Raw genomic sequence first — 20,386 nt, forward strand, 5'->3', positions numbered from 1 at the left:
ATGTGGAGATATGCTTCCGTGAGGTAAGACTGAGAGATAGCCATGCCTCTTGCTGGGACACATTTACCCAGTTCCGACGAAGGCGAAGCAACAAAGCCAGACGCGTTGGTTTCCAGACTCCTGCTCCAGTGCCCAATAATCAGTAAAGGGCGGGAGTGGATTATCCATCATCATGCTGAGAAAAGGTGTTCAGGTAAGACAAGCAGTTGGTGGAAGCGAAATTGGAACAAGTAACAAGACTGCTCCCCTGACCACCTGACCAGAAAACAATCTATCTGGGCTTTGGTCACGGCAATTGAGTCAGATGCTGAAGGCATGGTTGGGGACCCGCTCTGAGCTCCGCCTGGAGGCCTTAGGTGGCCAGTCAAGGTGCACCAGAAAAAAGGCCCAAATGAAGGGCGCAGAGGGCCTGAAAAAAGGGCCTGGCAGGGAAGGAACAGGCTCAAAATGGCGGCTAACAATTTGAGATTATATTGCAGTGAGTGATATGTGATAAATGAAACACACCCCTCACTTGCGGCCTGGGTCAGGCCAACTACTGTGAGTAGGCCTCGTGGGGCCTAAAGAAACTCCCATGTGGCGGTCAAGATGGCAGCTGCCGGGAGTTGCTGAAGCTTGTTTGTGCCCAGAGGTGTGCAGCCTAAGCGGGGAATCAAAATCTCTAAGGGGCTGAGCAAACTGAGCCAGCGATGGAGGACAGAGAATCTCTAAGGGGCTTAAATTAGGACGCTGAATCAGGCCGGTCGTGACTTTTTTCCTTTGGCAGCGGCTCCAAAATGGCAGCTGCAACCTGTTCTGCGGTGAGCACGGCCTCCGCAGAGCTCAAAGGGAAACGTCCTAGTGCTGGGGCGATTGCGATGGCAGCAATAAACGCTCGGCGAAAATGCGCTCAGCTAGAATGCTTCCAAACGGCAAGCAAAAAGAACGAGGCTGAGTTTAACTTCGTTGCCTCCAACGGCAACCAAAATGGCGTCCGCGACTGTCCCCGGCTGCCGGAGATTACTCCGGAGGTCCTGAATTGAGATTCTGCCCAGTAGCCCAGGGAAGGGGGGGAGAATGAGGGAAATATTCTAAGCAGTCCCTGCTCAGAAAGTTTTCCCCAGAGCCCTGGGGAAAAGGACAGAAAGGAAACTGCAGAGACTTCCCCCCACCCCTCAAATCATTTGATTTGAGTTAGCACTGAGCCCAGTGCTATGGGGAAAATAAAGAGAGATTCCAAATTTATTTAGTTAATTTTTGAGAATAATTATAGGGAAAGGAGAATTCACCAATGGAGTTCTAACCTGCTATCTGTTGAGAGAGCCAAACCTGATACGTCTTCAAGAGCTGAAACCAAGTCAAGACTGGATCTCTTAGCAAGAGGGGGTGTGTCAAGTATGGCTACTTGGTCTCAAGAGCAGGCAGACAGAGAAAACCCACTGGTGGATTCTCCATCTCCTGTACTGGAGAAATTTATGTTCAGATCTCATAAGCTATTATATCAGTGTTTTTAAAATGTTCTATCTGATCTATAGATGTGCTTAAGAAATTGATATCTATTTCAGTATCACAAAACATAAAAGGGAGATATATTATTCCATATTTTCTGGCTAATTCAAGATTTCATGAAATCATGAGCCACCAGGACTTTAATATCTTTTGAAAATCTTGTCATTATATCAATACACTTTTTAGGTTAGGATATTACAACAAATGCCAAACTTGTGAAGGGTTAATAGGGGGAAAATACTGTACATTTTTAAAACTGTTTTTTGTCCCAATTTCTGTTTTGTACTTTTGTACAAAATAATTTGTTTTTGATCTCCATTTAATCAGATATCATGTAATGAATATAACATTACACGAACATAATAATTAATACTATAACTTCCCTGAACCAAACAACCCCATTGTATTTATTTTCACAGCAGAACAACACAGAAAATGAGGAAATACAAGGAAATACATTTGGATTGTTGAAGCAACAAGGGTGATGCTTTGTTAACCCCTCTAGATATAAGGATTCTTGTCCTGATCATAGACATTTTCACAACACTAGTTGGAGTAGAAAGTGGACAGCAATAAGTATTTCCATATACTGACCTAATTAGCCTACTGTGCATCATCGTATTGTGGCAGGTGATAGATGGCTTGGCATACATTTTGTATCCCAAAATAACAAACAAGCAGAACTGTAAATTTGCAAGAAATTTTAAAGCATGAGAAAATAAACTTTTTCTTCTTCCTGTAATGCCAGTGTCACCCTAAAGAGGAAAAGAAATTTTATCTTATATCTGACAAGTTACACTTTACTATGATTTTGTACTACAACTGTAATAATTTGATATAGTAAATATTACATGAAAGCCTAAAATATGTTTTAGAATCTTTTCCTTAATAAGCCCTAAATATATGTCTAAATTTAGAGCAAATATTTAATGTTTTTCTGCAATATTATCCCATTTTGGACCAAATGCTAAACAATGTTATTGGCAGCTTGCAATTATACCAATATATGTGTTCTCGTCCTTGAGTTGTTTGTAATAATAAGGGTGGGATATAAATAAATAAATATCAATAGGTTCCATACTTAAATCACACATTGGCTTGGAAATATTTTTGCACATTTCCCCTTTCCAGAACTGACTTCAACTTGTTATTTTGCAGTTTTGCATGAAACTGTTTACTTCAAATCAAGCCACAACTCGGCAATAAAATTAAGATCAGGGCTTTGACTAGGCCATTCCTTCTGTTTCTGTTGTGAATTTACTTGTGTATTTATGATCACTGTCATGTTGCAGCTCATGGACAAGTACCCTGACACTCTGAAGAAAATATTGGTACAATCCATTGTTTTGTAAATGACTGTGAGCTGTCCAGGTCCTGAGGTTGCAAAGCAGCCTGAAACCATTATGTTTCTACCATTATACTTCATGGTTGGGATGTGGCTCTTTTGTTGAAATGTAGTGTTCTGTTTTCAAAACAATTCCACTTCACTGCATCTGTCCAAAAGAACAGACTGTTCCATCAGCATGTGGAACATCCAGTTAGTCTTTCCTGAGATGGAAAGTGGAATGCTTGTGGGACAGCAGGAGTTTTCCCCTTTCCTAACTTCCCATGTACATGACTTTTCTTCAGTGCTTTCTGTCATGAACATTAATATCAGACAATGCTGCAGATCCTTTGTCATCAGATCAGGATTGTTTGTGACTTCCCAGAATATTATACACTGTGCTTTTGGAATTATTTTTGATGGACATCCATTCTGGGGAAAAGAAACAATTATGTTGCATTTTCTCCATTTCTTCATCATCTATGGATGATGGAGGACAATTTTTTTTGCAATAATTTTGTAAACATTTCCAGCCTTGCAAGTCATGCCATAATGATTTTATTCATGTCTACAAATCTGTATCATCAACAGCAAACTCTAATGGTGTCAATCAACGTGTATGCATGTTTTTAATAGGCAGCAGCCATTCAAATTCACACCTTATTTACATCTCATTGAGTAACATCTGACTCAATTTATCTACTTAACAGGACTGATTATCCTAGGGCTTCATCACCCATTTCCAACAAAGACAATGAATGTGTTTAGTAAAGACATTGTTTTTGTTACTAGAATTTAGATGCTTCTCAATTCATTAAGGTTCTGAGCAGCTTACAAAAAATAAAATAGAAAAAATTAAAAGAATAACTAAATTCAAATACCTAATGATATTCAACTTCATAGCTACTGATACACTGAGGAAAATAGTTCTAGCAGTAAACAACCCTAGCTATTGCAAAGAAGAAACTTATAGCAATAGACCGTAAAGGCTTTCCAGAACTACAGTACCAGGTTTGGGGACTTTCCTGAATGCCAATCGAATTGGTGCTGATCCCACCCTGGATATAATACTTTATGCATAATGGCACAATATGGTTTTTTTTTTCCTGTATGTTTTTTTTAAAAAAGATCTATTTTCTATTAACAGACTTAGACAAAAGTCTGATCACATTGTAGTCACAGTGCTAGAAAATTATGGATAATTCTAAAAGGTTCAGAAAGTTTCTCTAACCACTATATATTGACACATCAGAAGGTCACAAATTACAGCTTGCTGCCACCTACAAATCCATGGCTTCTTTTCAAGGATGGATTAGCAATCTGAAATCATGCTGGGTTTGGAGTATTTCAAGAATCCAGTATGTCTATAAAGATAAGTATTTGCTATCTCACTGCAAGAGATTTTATTGAATCCAGAAAGAGAAAAGAAAGAAAGAAAGATAAAATATACATAAACAGTAGGTAACTCAGACATATCAAAAAATAGTGGCCAAATCAGGCAATAGTTTACTCAGAAACTTAGCCCAGGTGAAGAGAAATTTTAAAACAAGCATTTCAAAATATGCAAAAAAAAAAAAAAAAAAAAAAAACACCTCTATGAATAAGCCTAAAAAATTTCTCTTACATTTCCAGGATTTGTTTTTATTTTGACACAGAAGTTAAAAATACTGAGCTAGAAACCAGGAGATTAGAAGTTCTAGTTCTGCCTTAGGCATGGAAGCCAGCTGGGTAACTTTGGTTCAATTATTCTCTTTCAGCACTAGGAAGAAGGCAATGAATGGCAAACTACTTTTGAAAATGCTGTCAAGAAAACTGCATGAACTTGTCCTGACAGTAGCCAGGAGTGAAGGCTGACGGAAGCAGCAATATGTAAGCAATAAATTGTAATAAAATCTGTGCAGTTATTGCTTTTATCTCTGAGTCTTGACATTCCTGAAACACTTTGAAAGCAACTACTCTACTGTGACACTAGTTAGCAAAATTAAAAAACAGTACCGGTAATCACATTAAAATAAGATAAGCTTAGAGTGAAAATGGATAATCTTGTTATACTGAATATATTTTTTTTCTACTTTGTCCACACATGGTCCTAATTTCTATTTCCTCCTATGAAGTAAGTTTTGAAAATCTAGTAATATGCTGTTGCATACCAGTCATAATACTAATTAGGAACAGAAATATTTTCTTCATGAAAAGTATGAAGAGTTTAACTTTGAACATGAATCCAATATTTGCTTCAACAAATTAACATGACAAATCAATATTATTCAGTATGTCATCAGTATGTCATTAGAGGCAAACTGTACTCCTGTTTTCTAGAATGATTATATTAATCAATAATATTTCAGTTGCTATTAATTGGTTCATAAAGAAATGACAGTTGGCAATGTAAGGTGCAGAGTTTCTTATACAACAACCTACATTACAGCAAATAGTAACTACATTGCCTGCAATAAGTAGCACAAGAATATATTAACAACAGGATGGATCTAAGATGGAATGAGAAACTGAGCAGAAAGTTTCAAAAACAGCACTTGCACATGCCATTTGACACACATGGCTTTGCTAAATCCAAGGTTCCTTAAATTTATACTTGAAGGCAAAGGGCATCTTAAACTCCTAGTGCAGTACCTATTGAATAGTTTGGGGTATCCTTTATCCAAAACAAGAGTCTGTAATATTGACAATGAAAGAGTGAAGAATCAAATATACAGTTTGAAATCATGAAACCTCCATATACAGTAGGTCCTCAACTTACAACTGTAATGGAGCTGCCCATTACGCTTGTGAATCATGATGTTTATAAAGCAGGTAGTCACGTGACTAACCCTAACCATCCTGATTTTATGATTTTGCAATGGCCATTAAGCAAATCATCATAGTCATTAAGTGAATCCATAGTTGTTAAGGAGGTGTTTTTGCTGAGCACAAATTAAACAGCAATTTATAGCAGAAATGTTATAAATTGTGGTCATGAGACTGTGGGATGCTGCAAACCAGAAGGGGAGACGTCCTTCGTAACTTCAAAGAGTCACTAAGTGACCAGTCATTTTTAAAGACGGAATTATCCTATTGTACCAGCGAGATGTAAAAAGAGTAGCAGAATGTGGGGGAGAAGTTAAAAGAGGGATAAGCCTAGAATCCCCACAAAGTCACAAATGGACTAAGTCCAATCCCACTCCCCAATTCAGTTGGCCCTTATCTAACTCCAAGCAGGTGTTGATCATTAGTTGAGATTACTGTGCTTAGGTTTTTAGCAATAAAATTAATTTGACTTTCATGTGGGAACCTAGTCTTTCACCCTGACACCAGAGTTGTTAATAAACAATCAAATTTAGCTAATGAGCTCAACCATAGAGCACTTTCAGTATTTTGACTCAATTAGATATCACATTTAAGACTATTCACATTGAAATGTGAAGAACTGAGATAAAACTCTTAGCAACTTGTCAAATGTCACATACAATCTTAGCTGCAAAGCCATATAGAAGGACACTACAGAGACTATGCCTATAAAGTGCAAAGGAAAACTGTAGCATGTATGGTTTGATTTGCTGCACCAGGCTTTCACATGACTTGTTTTAAAAATATTAAATATTAGCTGATTTAGGAAACTTCAAGCAAATTCATTTTCTAACAACACTAAACACAGATATTCCTGTTTCAATATTGAGTTTAGACACAAATTAATTCAAGTCATCTATATGATCTGTAATATCCTTACACTATTTATCACTATTTACAAATGAATATTTTATCCATCTTATTAAACATCTTTTTAATATCTTTTATATGCAAGGCCCTTTTGTTAGGTCTCCTAAATATAGAGTAATACAGTGCTACAGTAATAATTTTCTGGACAACAAAATGCTGTAAGTCTACAAATATGACATATGCAGCAATATACTTCTTAAGTTTGGCTGCAATTTGCATTGCTTCTGATTCTAGAATTACTGTCATCTTCTTGAATAGTAATAATTGACAGTCAATCTAACCCTTCTTTAAAGCCATCCAAATTGCTGACCATCACCTCCACAACTCTAAGAAATGGATCCTGCTATAATTAGAACTTATTTCCAAGTAAATAAACATGGTTCAAATTATATTGCATATATACTTCAGTGAGAAGTGCTTACAAATAAATATGTACTTCAAAAAGTCATAGGTTCAGATGATTAGTTCAAACCTCAAAAAATAATGTACTGGTATTACTGAGATAATATCTTGTAAAATCAGATCACATTCAATAACTTTTGTTGAGAATGCATTGCAAGTTAGTTGAAATGTATTATTCCCTTAAAAAACACACAGTCTTACGCATTACAAAAGTTATTGACTGACTCTTAGCAGCTCCAAATCTTTATTTGTAAAATGAAAACAACAACAACAACAACAAAAAAAAACAGCCACGCTTTGCAAACAATGCAGATATTGAACGGCAAGAGGAATTCAAACACATACACTCTTTAGCTGGGGAAAAAATTCTGCTGAAATAGATTTCAGAAATTTTCCTTGGCTTGACATTCAAATTCATGTTGCAGAAAAGTAATTTCCATGGAACTATTAAAACACATGTAACACCAATGTCTGTCCTCATTATGACAGGGGTCATTTACTTCCAAATGCTCACTATGTAATAATTTTAAAATCCTAACCACCATTTGTCCAAAATGGTATAGGGTTTCCTGCCTGAGCAGGAGGTTGGACTAGATGATCTCCAAGGTCCCTTCCAACTTTTTATTATTATTGTTGTTGTTATTATTTAGCTTTAGTCCTCTAACCAATTACATCCTGAAAGATGATGTAAATCCTGCAATCAAATTTTCTACCATAACTGGATAAAGTTTCCAGGTTTTCCAATAGACAATAAAGATACAATCATTAGAGTAAAATACTGAGCATATTCTTATAAAAGTCCATTATGCTGTTTTAAGTTTGCAATGGATCTATTTTACTATTCACAATCTAGTTATTCTAAGGATTGGTCAAGTCCCAGGAGAGAGTAATTGTCACCTAGTTGTTAAAGAGAAAGGAAGACAACCAAGGAAGCCACAGACCTGTCAGTGTGACATCTACATTGGAGTAGATCTTACATTAGCATTAACAAGATCCAGCAGGAGTTTGCCAGACATACAGTTAATCTATTATTTGACAGAATATGTAGGCCAAGGGAATGCTGCAGACATAATGTATCTGGACCTCAGCAGTCTTACTAAGTTTACTAAATTTTCCTTTACAAAATGATAAAATAAGGATTAGAAGATGATACTGCTGGATGGTTCAGTACTCAAAGGCAACGATTCATCTTGAGAGAACTATTCAATAGAATGCCACATGGCCCTGTCTTGCTGGTGAACATTTTTAATCACTAATTTGGACGAGGGAAACTGTTTGCAGATGAACAGAATAGATAGCATTAATATTTTGATGAAAGAGAAAATTCAAAAAGATGTAAACAGGCTTGATTGAGCCTGTTGAAATAAATAAGATGAATTTAAAAAAAAGGAGAAACGTAATCTCCTGCATCTGTGAAACAGGCTGCAAAACAAAGTTAGGAGTCCTTCAAATAGAGGCTGCATTGTCATCTGTCAGAAATGTTCTATGGCTCCTGCACTGAGCAGCAGACTGAACTAGTTGACCTCTAGTCCTTTGAATTCTATGGCTCTACAACATGAGCAGATGGCTAAAGTGCTTTCAGAACTGCACTCTGACAGAACATAGTTGAGGCAATCTATGAGCTAGCAACACTCTGTATGTAGTTAAACATGTATGTTAGCTTTCAAAATGGCAATGTTGGTTGCAAATATACCATATATTAAATGGGGAAGGAGAGATATAGGGAATTAAATTAGCAAATTTTTCTTTGGCCTAAAATGATCAAGATCTAGAAAGATTTTCCTTGGTGCTTTACTCAAATGTTTAATAAAATTTCTTAAGTGTTTGATGCAAACATGTATCTGTGTAGTGAGAAAGAATCCTCTAAACAACCAAAATAAATCTTTAGATATTTATAAGAATATTAATACTTTTAAGAGTATGTAGAAATAAGAATCTTAAGTTAAAAACATAACATCCAATAAAAATCATATAAATTGCATTTTAGGAAACTACTTAAATACTGATAATCTAACTAAGATATCAAAGTTATATCAGTCAGAATCTTTAAAATCACTTTGTTTCTGAAACCATTATAGTTTAATTTTATTTGCAAGTAAGTTGCTATATAAATACCAGTCTGATTCCCTGTATATCTCCCATCAATAACAACAAAAATTCTAGCTATACTTCTCCTTAGCTTATAAAATCTGAAACTATGTATATAAGGTGGCTTAGCAGCACATTACAGTATATCAAATGAGCATTCATCACATGAATACAGATACTGTAATTCCACATTAATAGCTAATATATGTTGAAAAATAGAGAATGTTATTTTAATCAGTAACAATTTTTAAATAAATGTAAGGAGACAATAGCTTGCCAATTTTGCATTTTAAAAACATTTTGCAATTTTAGAACTGAAGAAACTTTATCAGCAGAGATAATAGAGAAATGGAAAACTCCATAAACATGCTAGAGTGATGAAAATTAAACTAATTTAAAACTACTTATTAGGAGGCTTTTGTCAGCATAAAATTGTACCAAATCAGTTTATAATTAGTAAAATAAAAAAATACATAACATCTTTATAATAATGGCATGCATAAGTCAAATAAATATGTAAAAATAACTTTTAGATAAAACACCAGGGCACATTAAAATGGATATTGAAAACACTAACAGCAGAAGGCAATGATAGACTGAGAAATCAGGAGCAATATATAATATACTGTAGCAAACATACAGTGTATATTACTGATTGGTAGAAAACATGAAAACAAATTTTGTCTTAGCAGCAAGGGCAGAGAGGACATGGCTACTGCCACTGTTATTACTTAAACAATATTGAAACTTGTGACTATTAATTACTATGATAAAACAGTTGAGGGAAAGAATGGATCTATAATAGAAAGAAAAATTATATATGTATCCCTTCTGCTTGAAATAGCCAATAGAAATAAACTAGAAACATCTCCAAGAACAAGATACAAAAGATTAGTTGCCAATTCTATGTTGAGATAAAAGAGCTAGTATGACAATTATGTGCCTGGACAACAAAACACATGAGTTAGATCCTCCAATATACATTATACATTAAGCCAGAAACTGAAAGACTCAACATAGTTTCAACTGAATTATTATTCAATTAAAAAAAGGATAGCCAGAGCACTGGAAACACTTTCAAGTCAAATTTTAAACATATGTATTCATATGTAATTCATGTGCAGGATTATCTTCAGTTTAACAATTGTAAAAAATAACCTTCATGCTTAAATTTAAGCAGTTCTATAAACTTCATTTGGGGATCAAGGATATTCTTTTAAAATTTTAAATCTCTCCAATTAAATACATCTGTATATAGAAAGAAACCATATCTGCATACCTTAATATACTGTTATTGTATCAGAAATGTCTTACACAACAGCAGGAATGTAGGTGACAGAGTCCACTAGTAACCAAGTGTTTAAGTACGTTACTTAGAATATGGCAATGTTTTATGAAAACAAAATACCCCAGTACCATACAGCGTCTGAGAGCTGAATTCTAAGCAAAATCACCTTTTTAAAAGGTGGAGCAAACCATCTTGCCATTTTTGATAGATTGCTATTCCAACTTTTTGTCTCATTTTCTTCTTTCAAAGGGCTGGGGAAGCTTGCTATCCAAAGCAGTTCATAAGATAATGACTTCCTCTACCCATTCATATATCATACAGGTTTTTTTTTTTTAAAAAAAAAATACACTATATATTCTTTCTCAAACAGAAGACAAAAGAATATCCTGCACCAACCATTAAACTTTACCAAAGTGATGTGGGATACTATCCTGAAACCACCCACTGAGTTTTATGGCATTTTATTTCGGGATATTAAAACAGAAACCCCACCCAACCAGTTTCTACATTTAGACCTTAAATAGGTTCCTTACTCAAATAGAGAATCTGTTCAAAAGCAACATGTTGCAACCACCTTTTCTTATAGGGGGAAGGGAAGGAAATGGAATGGACTGAAAGAAACAGACCTGGGGGGGAGAAGGAACTGGGGAGGAGATATGAATAAAAAAAGACAACCAAGCGACAAAGTCAGGCTTTCAAACTGAAAACCAAAACCAAGCGATGTTTCCCCCTTTTCAGAATGGATATCTTAAACATGGACGTTGATTATTTCGTATGTTTTGACTGCGGAAGGCTCCTTCTAGGCAGCTCGAGGGAGGTGGAGGAGAAGGAGAAAGACACACACAGGGAAGAGAGAGAAAAAGAAAATGGCGCAGAGACTAAGTCCCGACCGTCGACAAGGCGACTTTCCAGGGTGAACAGAGGCCCAAGAGAGATTTTTAAAAAACAAAGGAAGACTGATCTAGGGTCTCAATTGTCCTCACTGCGGAGAAACTATGTCAGAAAGGTTGAGGGTCTTAAGATTTCGGAGAATTAGGAACCTCGATGGGAACAATAGGGCCGGTGAGCGAGGAGACGGGACTTAGTCTCTGGGACGCCATGTCTGTCCTTTACTATCCTTAGCAATGCAAGAGAAGGGGAGAGCGGAGAAAAAGAGAAAGCGGAGGGAAAAAAACCAATCCCATCCCCACTTTTACAAGGTTAAGGAAAAGACACTCACCATTCGCTCGGAAATCTGGATCAATCTATTATTAAAAAAGAAAATGGGACAATACGTTTTAAAAGGCATCCCAGGACCAAGGAATAATTTCACAAAAAAACTACGTGCTTTTTTAACAAGCTAGCCTGGATAAGGGGAAGAAATCATTCCTAAGCACCGTACACAAATACCTCGACTAAAAAAAAAAAAGACCGAATTGCGATTTTAACTACACCTCCCTTCCCCCACCATCCTCACCGAAGTTTTGCCCTCCAGTTTTAATTGCCTTCCTCCTCGTGCGTAGCTCTCAATTCCCAGGTTTCCTCAGACCTCCCCCCTCCACGTCCCCCCACTCTCTTTTACGAGTCCCCCATGTCCGGCAAGCGGAGGGAAGAAATTGGCAAAGACAGAGAACTGGCCACCTTAAGGACCTTTCCCTTTTAGGGAACGGGGGCCAGTTTAATCAGGGCTTATTGAAACTTAAAGGGAACCCCGGAGAGAAGCAAGGAGAGGCGGAGGGGACAGAGAAGAGGCCAAAAGCTCGTAATATGATTAAGGGCCCATGGACAGAGCCAAGGAAACAGGATTTTTTTCCCCTACACAAAAAGAAACCTCCGAAAAAAACCTGGGAGTAGCACCCCGTCCCCAAAGTATCTAGCAAATTGTACCTGGCCTGAAAATATTATCACCTCAGTCTTTCTGAGGAATGGCTAAATTATGGGCATAAACCCTTCTTCTCCATCATCAGAAATCCTCCACTTTTTTCTTCAAAAGAGAGAGAAGAAAGGCCTCAATGTCCACCGATTTTTCTTTCTTTCCCCTATTAACTACTAGAAAAATGAAAGTTCCCTTACCTGGGAGTCGTTATGCAGCTGATCCCCACTCATGCCTATACCACAGTCGTAAGCAAGAAAAACCCGGGGAGAGGGGAGGACTTGAGGCCAAAGGAAAACCACAGCTCCCTAAACAGCCCAGTCAGTTGTGTAACAGACTAAGTCCTCATTTCCATTCACTGCGCAGGCGCCGCGACTTTTAAATGGTGGGGCGGAGCTAAATGAAGCTTCGGAGGCTAGACGACAGATCCGAGATAAGAACGCCCTTCTTTCCATAACCCAACCTATTATCTGCCTCTCCTTCAATCAGTAATATTTGTGCTTATATTTGCATGTAGGCCACGCCCACCAGCTCTTGGTTGGCCTGCCTCCTGTCCCTGACTTCCTACGTAGCCACGCCTCTTCCTTCTCCGCCATTTACGAAAAATGCCGGTTGCATTTCCCCCCTTCCCTTGCTTCCGTCTGCAAAAGCCGGGTTCCTATTTACATATCCTGTCACGCCCTTTTACTCGCCGCCAATAAGCAATAAGAGGAGGTCTTGTAATGAAAAATTACAAGGCCTCCTCTTATTGCTATCTGAGGGAGATATTTTATTGCGACACATTTGTACGAGCTCTAGCACGAGTACGCTACGCATGCGTAGATTTCCTTTTGGAGACGCACTTTAGAAAAGCAGAGTTCTCAACGTGCGACGCTTTACAGTTAGGGATCCCGGGGTATGTATGGAGACGAGGTAGAAGAACTGTCTTGTTATTTTGGTGCTTATTTCCTGTTTTGTTCCTGCCGCAGTTAACAAAAAATGAAATCTGGGTATGTGGACGTTATTAATATATAAAGTCGGGTTTGGACTCATGTTAAATTCAATCCTGATGAAACTGGCTAGACACGTCTATAAGAGACAACCTCCCTCCCAGGTCTGTTGCATCAATAATAGGCTGTGTTTGCATGACCCATATCTAACTGAACCGTAATTTTTTCTACTCAGTTTTCTGAGTTTGCCTAAAGCCGAATGCAAACAACACAGGCTGAATTTATACAATAAAGATAGAATATTGCTGTAACAGTGTGCTAAGTGAAGGACAGTGAATATAGACAATCTTAAAACACTTTAGCGAACAGAAGTCTTTTGTAATATATTTCGGAGGTTTCTGCATGTCATCTTAATGATGAATGTAACTGATATCTGGTAAGTATGTTTGAATATTAGAATGTTCAATTAGAGCTAAATTTCAGCCATTCATAATAGCTCAGCTTGATCTGTTACAGTGAGGATGTTCAAGAATAAAAGAAAAAAATCTATTAGCTTCAGTTCTTGTAGGAACGAAGAATATAAAATGTTATAAACATTTAGCTGGAAATAACTTATTTTCCCCCCATGGGTTAATATGGCAAGTAATTATTCCATTTTTTTCTGGTTGTCAGATTTGATCTTGAATACAGCATCCAGTGATGAGCCACACAGTGTAAGAAATATTCAGAAATGTTGGAACAAGTTTAAAGAAGAGCAATGAAAATGATCAGGAGACTAAAACTTAAACCTATGAAGAGAGGTAGAAGGCAATGGGAATGTTTTGGCTTGAAAATGGAAGCCTAAGAGATACACAGCATCACTCTTCAAATACCTGAAAGCATGTTATAGAGAAGAAAGACATTTATTATCTCAAATAACCAGAACAGAGTAGTTTGGCAGGAGAATTATTTACATAAGAAGAGAATATAGGTAATCTTTGACAACAGTTCATTTAGTGACCATTCAAAGTTATAACCACTGAAAACGTGACTTATGACACAACTATTGTAGTATCACCATGGTCACATGATCAAAATTCAGATGATTGGCAACCGCCTCATATTTATGACTATTGTAATGTCCTGGGATCATGTAATTATCTGTTGTGACCTTCTGACAAGCAAAGTCAATTGGGAAGCCAGATTCACTTAACAACCATGTTACTAATTTAAGAACTGTAATGATTCACTTAACTGTGTCAAGACAAATCTCTCACTTAGTAACAGAAATGTTGGACTGAATTGTGGTTATAAGTCGAGGACTGTCTACTGTTGTCTTCAATGGTTCCGTTTAAGCAGAGGATGGACCTTCCGAAGTAAATACTTTAATTTGGATTTTTGCACAAAATAGGAAACTGGATTTGATTGTTTGAATGTCACCTTCTATTATTATGCTTATGAACTTGTTTGTATAAATGTGTAAAGGTTCATACTAGAATTTCTTTCTGAACAAATGTTACCAGTGCTGGAAATGTGCTGTTTTCAGGCATGCTGCTGGTGGAGAGCTGAATCAAACTCATAAAAATATTTCAAGAAATAAGTACAAAAATATTGTATTTAACTATTCAGATTGTGTTATTTTAAAAATTAATGACAGTAGGAAAGTCCAATTATGATCAAACATGGCTTATAAGTACACATAGTCCTTGACTTACAACAGTTCATTTAGTGACCACTCAAAAGTTACAACAGCACTGAAAAAAGTGACATGACCATTTTTCACACTTATGACTTTTGTAGCAGCCGCATGATCAAATTCAGATGCTTGGCAACTAGTTCATATTTATGACTATTGCAGTGTCCCGGCGTCATGTGAACCCCTTTTGTGACCTTCTAACAAGCAAAGTCAATGGGGAAGCCAGATTCACTTAACAGTCATGTTATTAACTTGTCCACTGCAGTGATTCACTTAACAACTGTGGCCAGAAAGATCGTAAAATGAGGCAAAATTCACTTAGCAAATGCTTCACTTAACAGAAATTTTGGGCTCAGTTGTGGCCGTAAGTCGAGGACTACCTTTATGCATATAATAAGTGAGGCACAATGTTATGTAGATTTTCACAAAACATTTCCTCATTCTAGATAGTCCTTGGTGCCAAGTTTTAACAAGAATGTTAACCAGTTGAAAGTCTGTGTGCAGAAGAAAGCATTCAAGAAATCAGGTTCTTTGATGAAAATGGAAAAAACTGAATATTTTTTGTCATAACAAGACATAATAGAAAGGAAAACCCCATATGAAATTGGAAGAAATTTCTTAACGTTAGGGACTGCATGACTAAACAACTTATCTCAGGACATAGTGAGATCTTTTTCCTCGACTGCCAATATGAGGATAATTTGTCAGGGATGTTGCTATTTAATTTAGCCCAACTTTCCAATTTTGGAATTGATATCAAAAGTTCCTTCAAATTCTAAACATACATGCGTGCATGTGTGCACACATACACATCTTACTTTTGAATTGACTTCTGGTGACTGACTACCTGGACCGCTTGCAACATTTTCAGAGGTAGTTTGCTCCTGTCTTCTTCCTAAGACTGAGAATGAGTGAGTGGCTGAAAATCACCCAATTAAGGTAGAACTAGAATTCAGTCTCCTGGTTTCTAGTTTGGTGCCGTTAGCCACTGCAGTAAAGTGGCTCTCAAAGTTTTGTTGCTCTACTACAAAATGTTCATGTAATGCTAGGGAAGATGACATGCTGCATTGATGCTGTGCATTGACACTAAGTGTTCAAATACTTTTGTGTACAAAATACCACAAAATGGTGATGCTTAGATCACGTTGTTTTTTGTTATGATAAGTGATCTAGTGATTTCAAAGTAATTATATTTGTCCTTATTCTGTGCCAGGTATGGAATCACAAGATTCTATGAAATAAGGTCATTGTTTTAAACTTAAACTTACCAAGCACAGAATAATAGCTGAAGATATCCAAGTTATCCAGCAGCTGATTTGTATTGCAAAGCCAAAGAAGGTGGTTGTCTTCTATGCAGAAAAAATTCTCTTAGTTCTACAACCAGGAAAACAAACTCAATTGAAGAGAATATCCCGTTCCATGCTCATATTGGTGCTCAGTCTCCAAATAAATATGTAATATATATCCTTTTCAATGGTATACAGAGCAAGAAATGGAGTAAAAATTAGTAAGCCAAAATGCATGAAGATGAAAAAACTAGTTTATAGTAACCTCGTTCAATATTTTTTATCCCTTTCTATATTTGCAGTTATTTCTACCTTAGCAATACATTGATGCTTGCAATATCTTTCTCAGCTCTTGTTTTGAGGATCTCATAAACTCGATTTAACAATTTCTGATTCTTTTTCATCCTCTAAATCAATTCACTTTTTCTGCATATGTTTGCTTTGCATTTTAATCTTCATTCATTCTTTCTATGACCAAAACATTTCAAGATTTTTATATATACTGGTCACACACTTTATATTTAATTGCATTTGATTTAGTGAAAGTTCACTCAAACATTTTCAACCACCCTCTCTCTCTTTGGTATCCCATTCCTGCTGCATTCAACATTTCTTATATACAATACTTACTTTAATATAACAAAGCCATTTTCATTTCTTTTGACAAATACTAATTCCTTACAAGTCATTACTCTTCCACCAGCATTGATTAATATTGGTCTACTCATTTTCTTTAACATGGAAAACATTCTACAGACATTCATTTACTTCTGTAACTCTCATTTATGTATAAATGCAATTACTCATTTTATTTTCCCTTCAAAGACAATTCTTGTTATTTCATTTTCATATCTATACTCATAAAATGTAGTTTCTCTAACAATAAATGCAAAATATCAGGTTTATTTATTGATCATATTTATATGGCCACTCATCTCACGTGTGGTAGCGTAAATTTGGCAGTATACAAAACAACCATAAAAACAATTTAAAAACATTCAAAAAGTACATTCAAAAATTAATATTATACTCCAATGATGGCAAACCTTTTAGAGACCGAGTGCCCAAACTGCAACCCAAACCCACTTGTGCATCGTCGGGTACCAGGTGGGTGTGGCCCATTGGGTGGGTGTGGCCCATTGGGTGGGCGTCGCTGCGGTGGTAACGGCAGACTGGGTGGGATTAAAAAGTTGATTTCAATTCCAACTTGCAAGATTTTTTTTTTCCCGCGAGAAGTTGAAATTGACTGATTGATCGAAGCTTTTTTTTTTTGTACATGACAGCGGAGGCCTAAAGCAAAAAGGTTTTATAAAACCCAGCTGAAGGCCTAGGACTGGGGCGACAGCACGTGCGCCCACAGAGAGGGCTCTGAGTGCCACCTCTGGCACCTGTGCCATAGGTTCGCCACCACTATTATAGTCTATAAAACATTCTCCACCAACAACACATCAAAGTTATATATGCATTTATGTCCTCAACGTCATCGTTCCAGGTTTTCTTTGATAATATTCTTTGTAGCTATTTCTGCCTTTATTCCTTTATCTTTTGTACCGATATTTTTTTTTATGCCTGCACTGTTAGTGGTCTCTTGCAATATTCCTTTTTCTGGAGTTTGGCACTCACTCAAAGTCTGGACTTGACTTAAGTGATGATACTTCTATTACAGAATCAAGGAGCTATACAAAAATAAAGTGATGCTAGTAAGTGAGGACTCTAATGGTATTTATGTGCATATCCCTGGATTTAAATTCTGAGCTGTTTTCTTTTGCAACAAACTGCTTGCAGATCTTCCTGGTACTGTCCCTTCAAGTAGATTTTGATTACAAAACTCTTCATTCCATTTTGAATTCCTTGTTTTGCACCTTTCCAGCTCAATTCACAGTTCATCATTCCATCAAGTAGCCTTCCCTAAGCTACTTATACATGTATAATATAACATCATTCTGTGGCAGTGTGCAACAATTTTTTTTATTCTGTTCCAAGCAGGTTCTAAATCCTCTACTTCCACTAATCCACATTCAAGGCCTCTTGAATTCTTGTATCATTTTCTAATTCTTTTTAAATAATTCTTTCCAATCAAATCATACTTTTAAATTCCCTTGCCACACATATGTATGAATAAATTTATGCTTAAAGCACAAATTCCAAACAGACTTGCTCCTGAACAACTACTGACCAGTCACTATTCTTACCCATTCTTCCATCTCCAAAAATGGCCTGACATTTTTTCCCCATACATTCTCATTTTGTGACAGCCCACTAGATTGCTCAGATCAACCTACAGGATGGCTAAAATTAATTTTATTCAGATTGGCTGTAATAAAAAGAATCTTCTAAGTTTGTTTGTGCTCTACCTTTTTTCCTCCTTAGAGTTCAGTGAACTAGAGAGGCATCTGCCTGATCCACTTGTAGATCTGATCTTAAATCCACCAGGTAGACTAGATCAAGAAACTTGTGTGCATTTATCTAATGTACATGTTTCCCAAAAATATATTTCTGATTTGGGTTCTTCCATTAAGAACATTCACCAGTATGTAACAAGACCATCATAATTATGAATTTCTAATCTTATAGATTAGAATCTTATACTTTCACTTTCCTTTGTATCTTTACCATTTCCATAAGATAAAACCACCTTCATTCAAATTAAAAGTGTCTTTGCCCTGTCACTTAGTTTCACAGATATACAGCATATTTTATTTATTTATTTATTTATTTCATAATTTTGTCATTCATTCCTCTTTGAAGCCAAGTCACTATTTCCTATATGATATTAGATGGATATATAGACTTGACCACTTGTTATGGCCTTGATCAATTGAAGCTTTCACATAATGTTTAGAAGGCCAGATCCTGAAGTTGAAACTCAAGTACTTTGGCCACCTAATGAGAAGGAAGGACTCACTGGAGAAGAGCCTAACGCTGGAAAGATTGAGGGCAATAGAAGAAGGGGACGACAGAGAATGAGATGGCTGGATGGAGTCACTGAAGCAGTAGGTATGAGCTTAAATGGACTCCAGAAGATAGTAGAGGACAGGAAGGCCTGGAGGAACGTTGTCCATGGGGTCGCGATGGGTCAGACAGGACTTTGCAACTAATAACATAGAAACTACTCATTCGTAAGGACAATGGTAATGACAGTACCGGTTAATTTTTGCATATTTTAGCTAATATGGTTACAAATACCGCCAAAATCTACTCTAAGCTTACTTGTAGATATTCTGTGCAGATTTCTCTAAAGCCGTCGAGTAGCAGTACATGCAGAGTAAGGACTTCATTTGCTCCATCATTAAATTATGGACTAAGTAACATTTTTCTCTTTAGCAAAGAAAAGGTGCTATATAAACATGACACTGAGGAGTTATTGGGCTACAAGAAACTCAAATTGTTCTTGTCTTTCTGCAGTGGGATTATTAAAAAGACCAGAAACATCTGAAGATGTGACTTTATAACATACCAATAGACACAAAGGGATAGTCTGTAGAATAATAATTATTCTGTGACTAAACAGCTACAAAGGAAAAGCAAAGATTATGATAACAATTATTTACTGATAAACTATTGAGTTAATTTTCAGAGAACTGGGCACAAGACTCTATCCTTAACATCCCTTTCTGTTCAGCAAATAAGCCATAGTGACCAGTAGATGTAAAATATACATTATATAATAGCACGAGAGCCTGGAATATATAATATACTACATTATAAATTAGTATTTTGTTTTGCCTTCATATGTTGTGCAAACACACCAATATGATTTATTAATCATGCTTTAGTGCATTGCATAAGCACCACCTATATATTTCTCATTTGTATACATTTATACAAACGTATCTGAAGAGTCCTATCTAAAGTAAAATCTCAGTCACAGTCATTTCAAAATTCATCCATTTGCTCTTGGATAGTTTCATATAATAAACACTTAGTGTGATAGATTTCTCTTTGTATACTGCCCCAGGCACTGTTATAGCATAGTATAAATAATAACAACATCTATATTTCAAACTGTTAGCCTCCCCATTGTATTATTTTCAGAACTGTTTCTCCAAAATGTGACATCTAATCTGAGCTGGGTTTCATTTCATTTCTCTGGTTTCATGCAAGAGCTGCTCTACCACATAGTATTTAGTGCAACAATATCTAGCACAGTAAAGCACAAGTTGCTTGTCAATATGAGAATACTACTACATTAACCATGCAGACTCATCACAAGAAAGTAATTATTGATTTAAAAAAGACTGACTTTGCTATTAAATGATCATAATGCCTCTCTAGGTACTAATATCAGTATGAATCAGTGACCATGGATTCCTTTAAGGATCCAGTTTTTAACATGTTCC

The 20,386-nt window shown here is 36.4% G+C and overlaps 1 protein-coding gene across 1 annotated transcript in view; it reads right to left on the reverse strand.

Moving 5' to 3' along the window:
• TOP1 (DNA topoisomerase I) overlaps window positions 1–12,514 on the reverse strand; it is a 77,182-nt gene extending 64,668 nt beyond the window's left edge. The window contains exons 1-2 of the mRNA XM_039351364.1: window positions 12,357–12,514; window positions 11,524–11,548 (exon numbers count right to left, since the gene is read on the reverse strand). Coding sequence (XP_039207298.1) covers window positions 11,524–11,548; window positions 12,357–12,389 — 58 coding nt within the window. The 5' untranslated portion in view covers window positions 12,390–12,514. The remainder of the gene's footprint in view (window positions 1–11,523; window positions 11,549–12,356) is intronic.
• Window positions 12,515–20,386: the final 7,872 nt, after the last annotated feature.

This window comes from Crotalus tigris, unplaced genomic scaffold (genome assembly GCF_016545835.1).
Source record: "Crotalus tigris isolate CLP2741 ecotype Arizona unplaced genomic scaffold, ASM1654583v1 scf7180000018371.15429387391:27106975, whole genome shotgun sequence".
Lineage (NCBI taxonomy): Eukaryota > Metazoa > Chordata > Lepidosauria > Squamata > Viperidae > Crotalus > Crotalus tigris.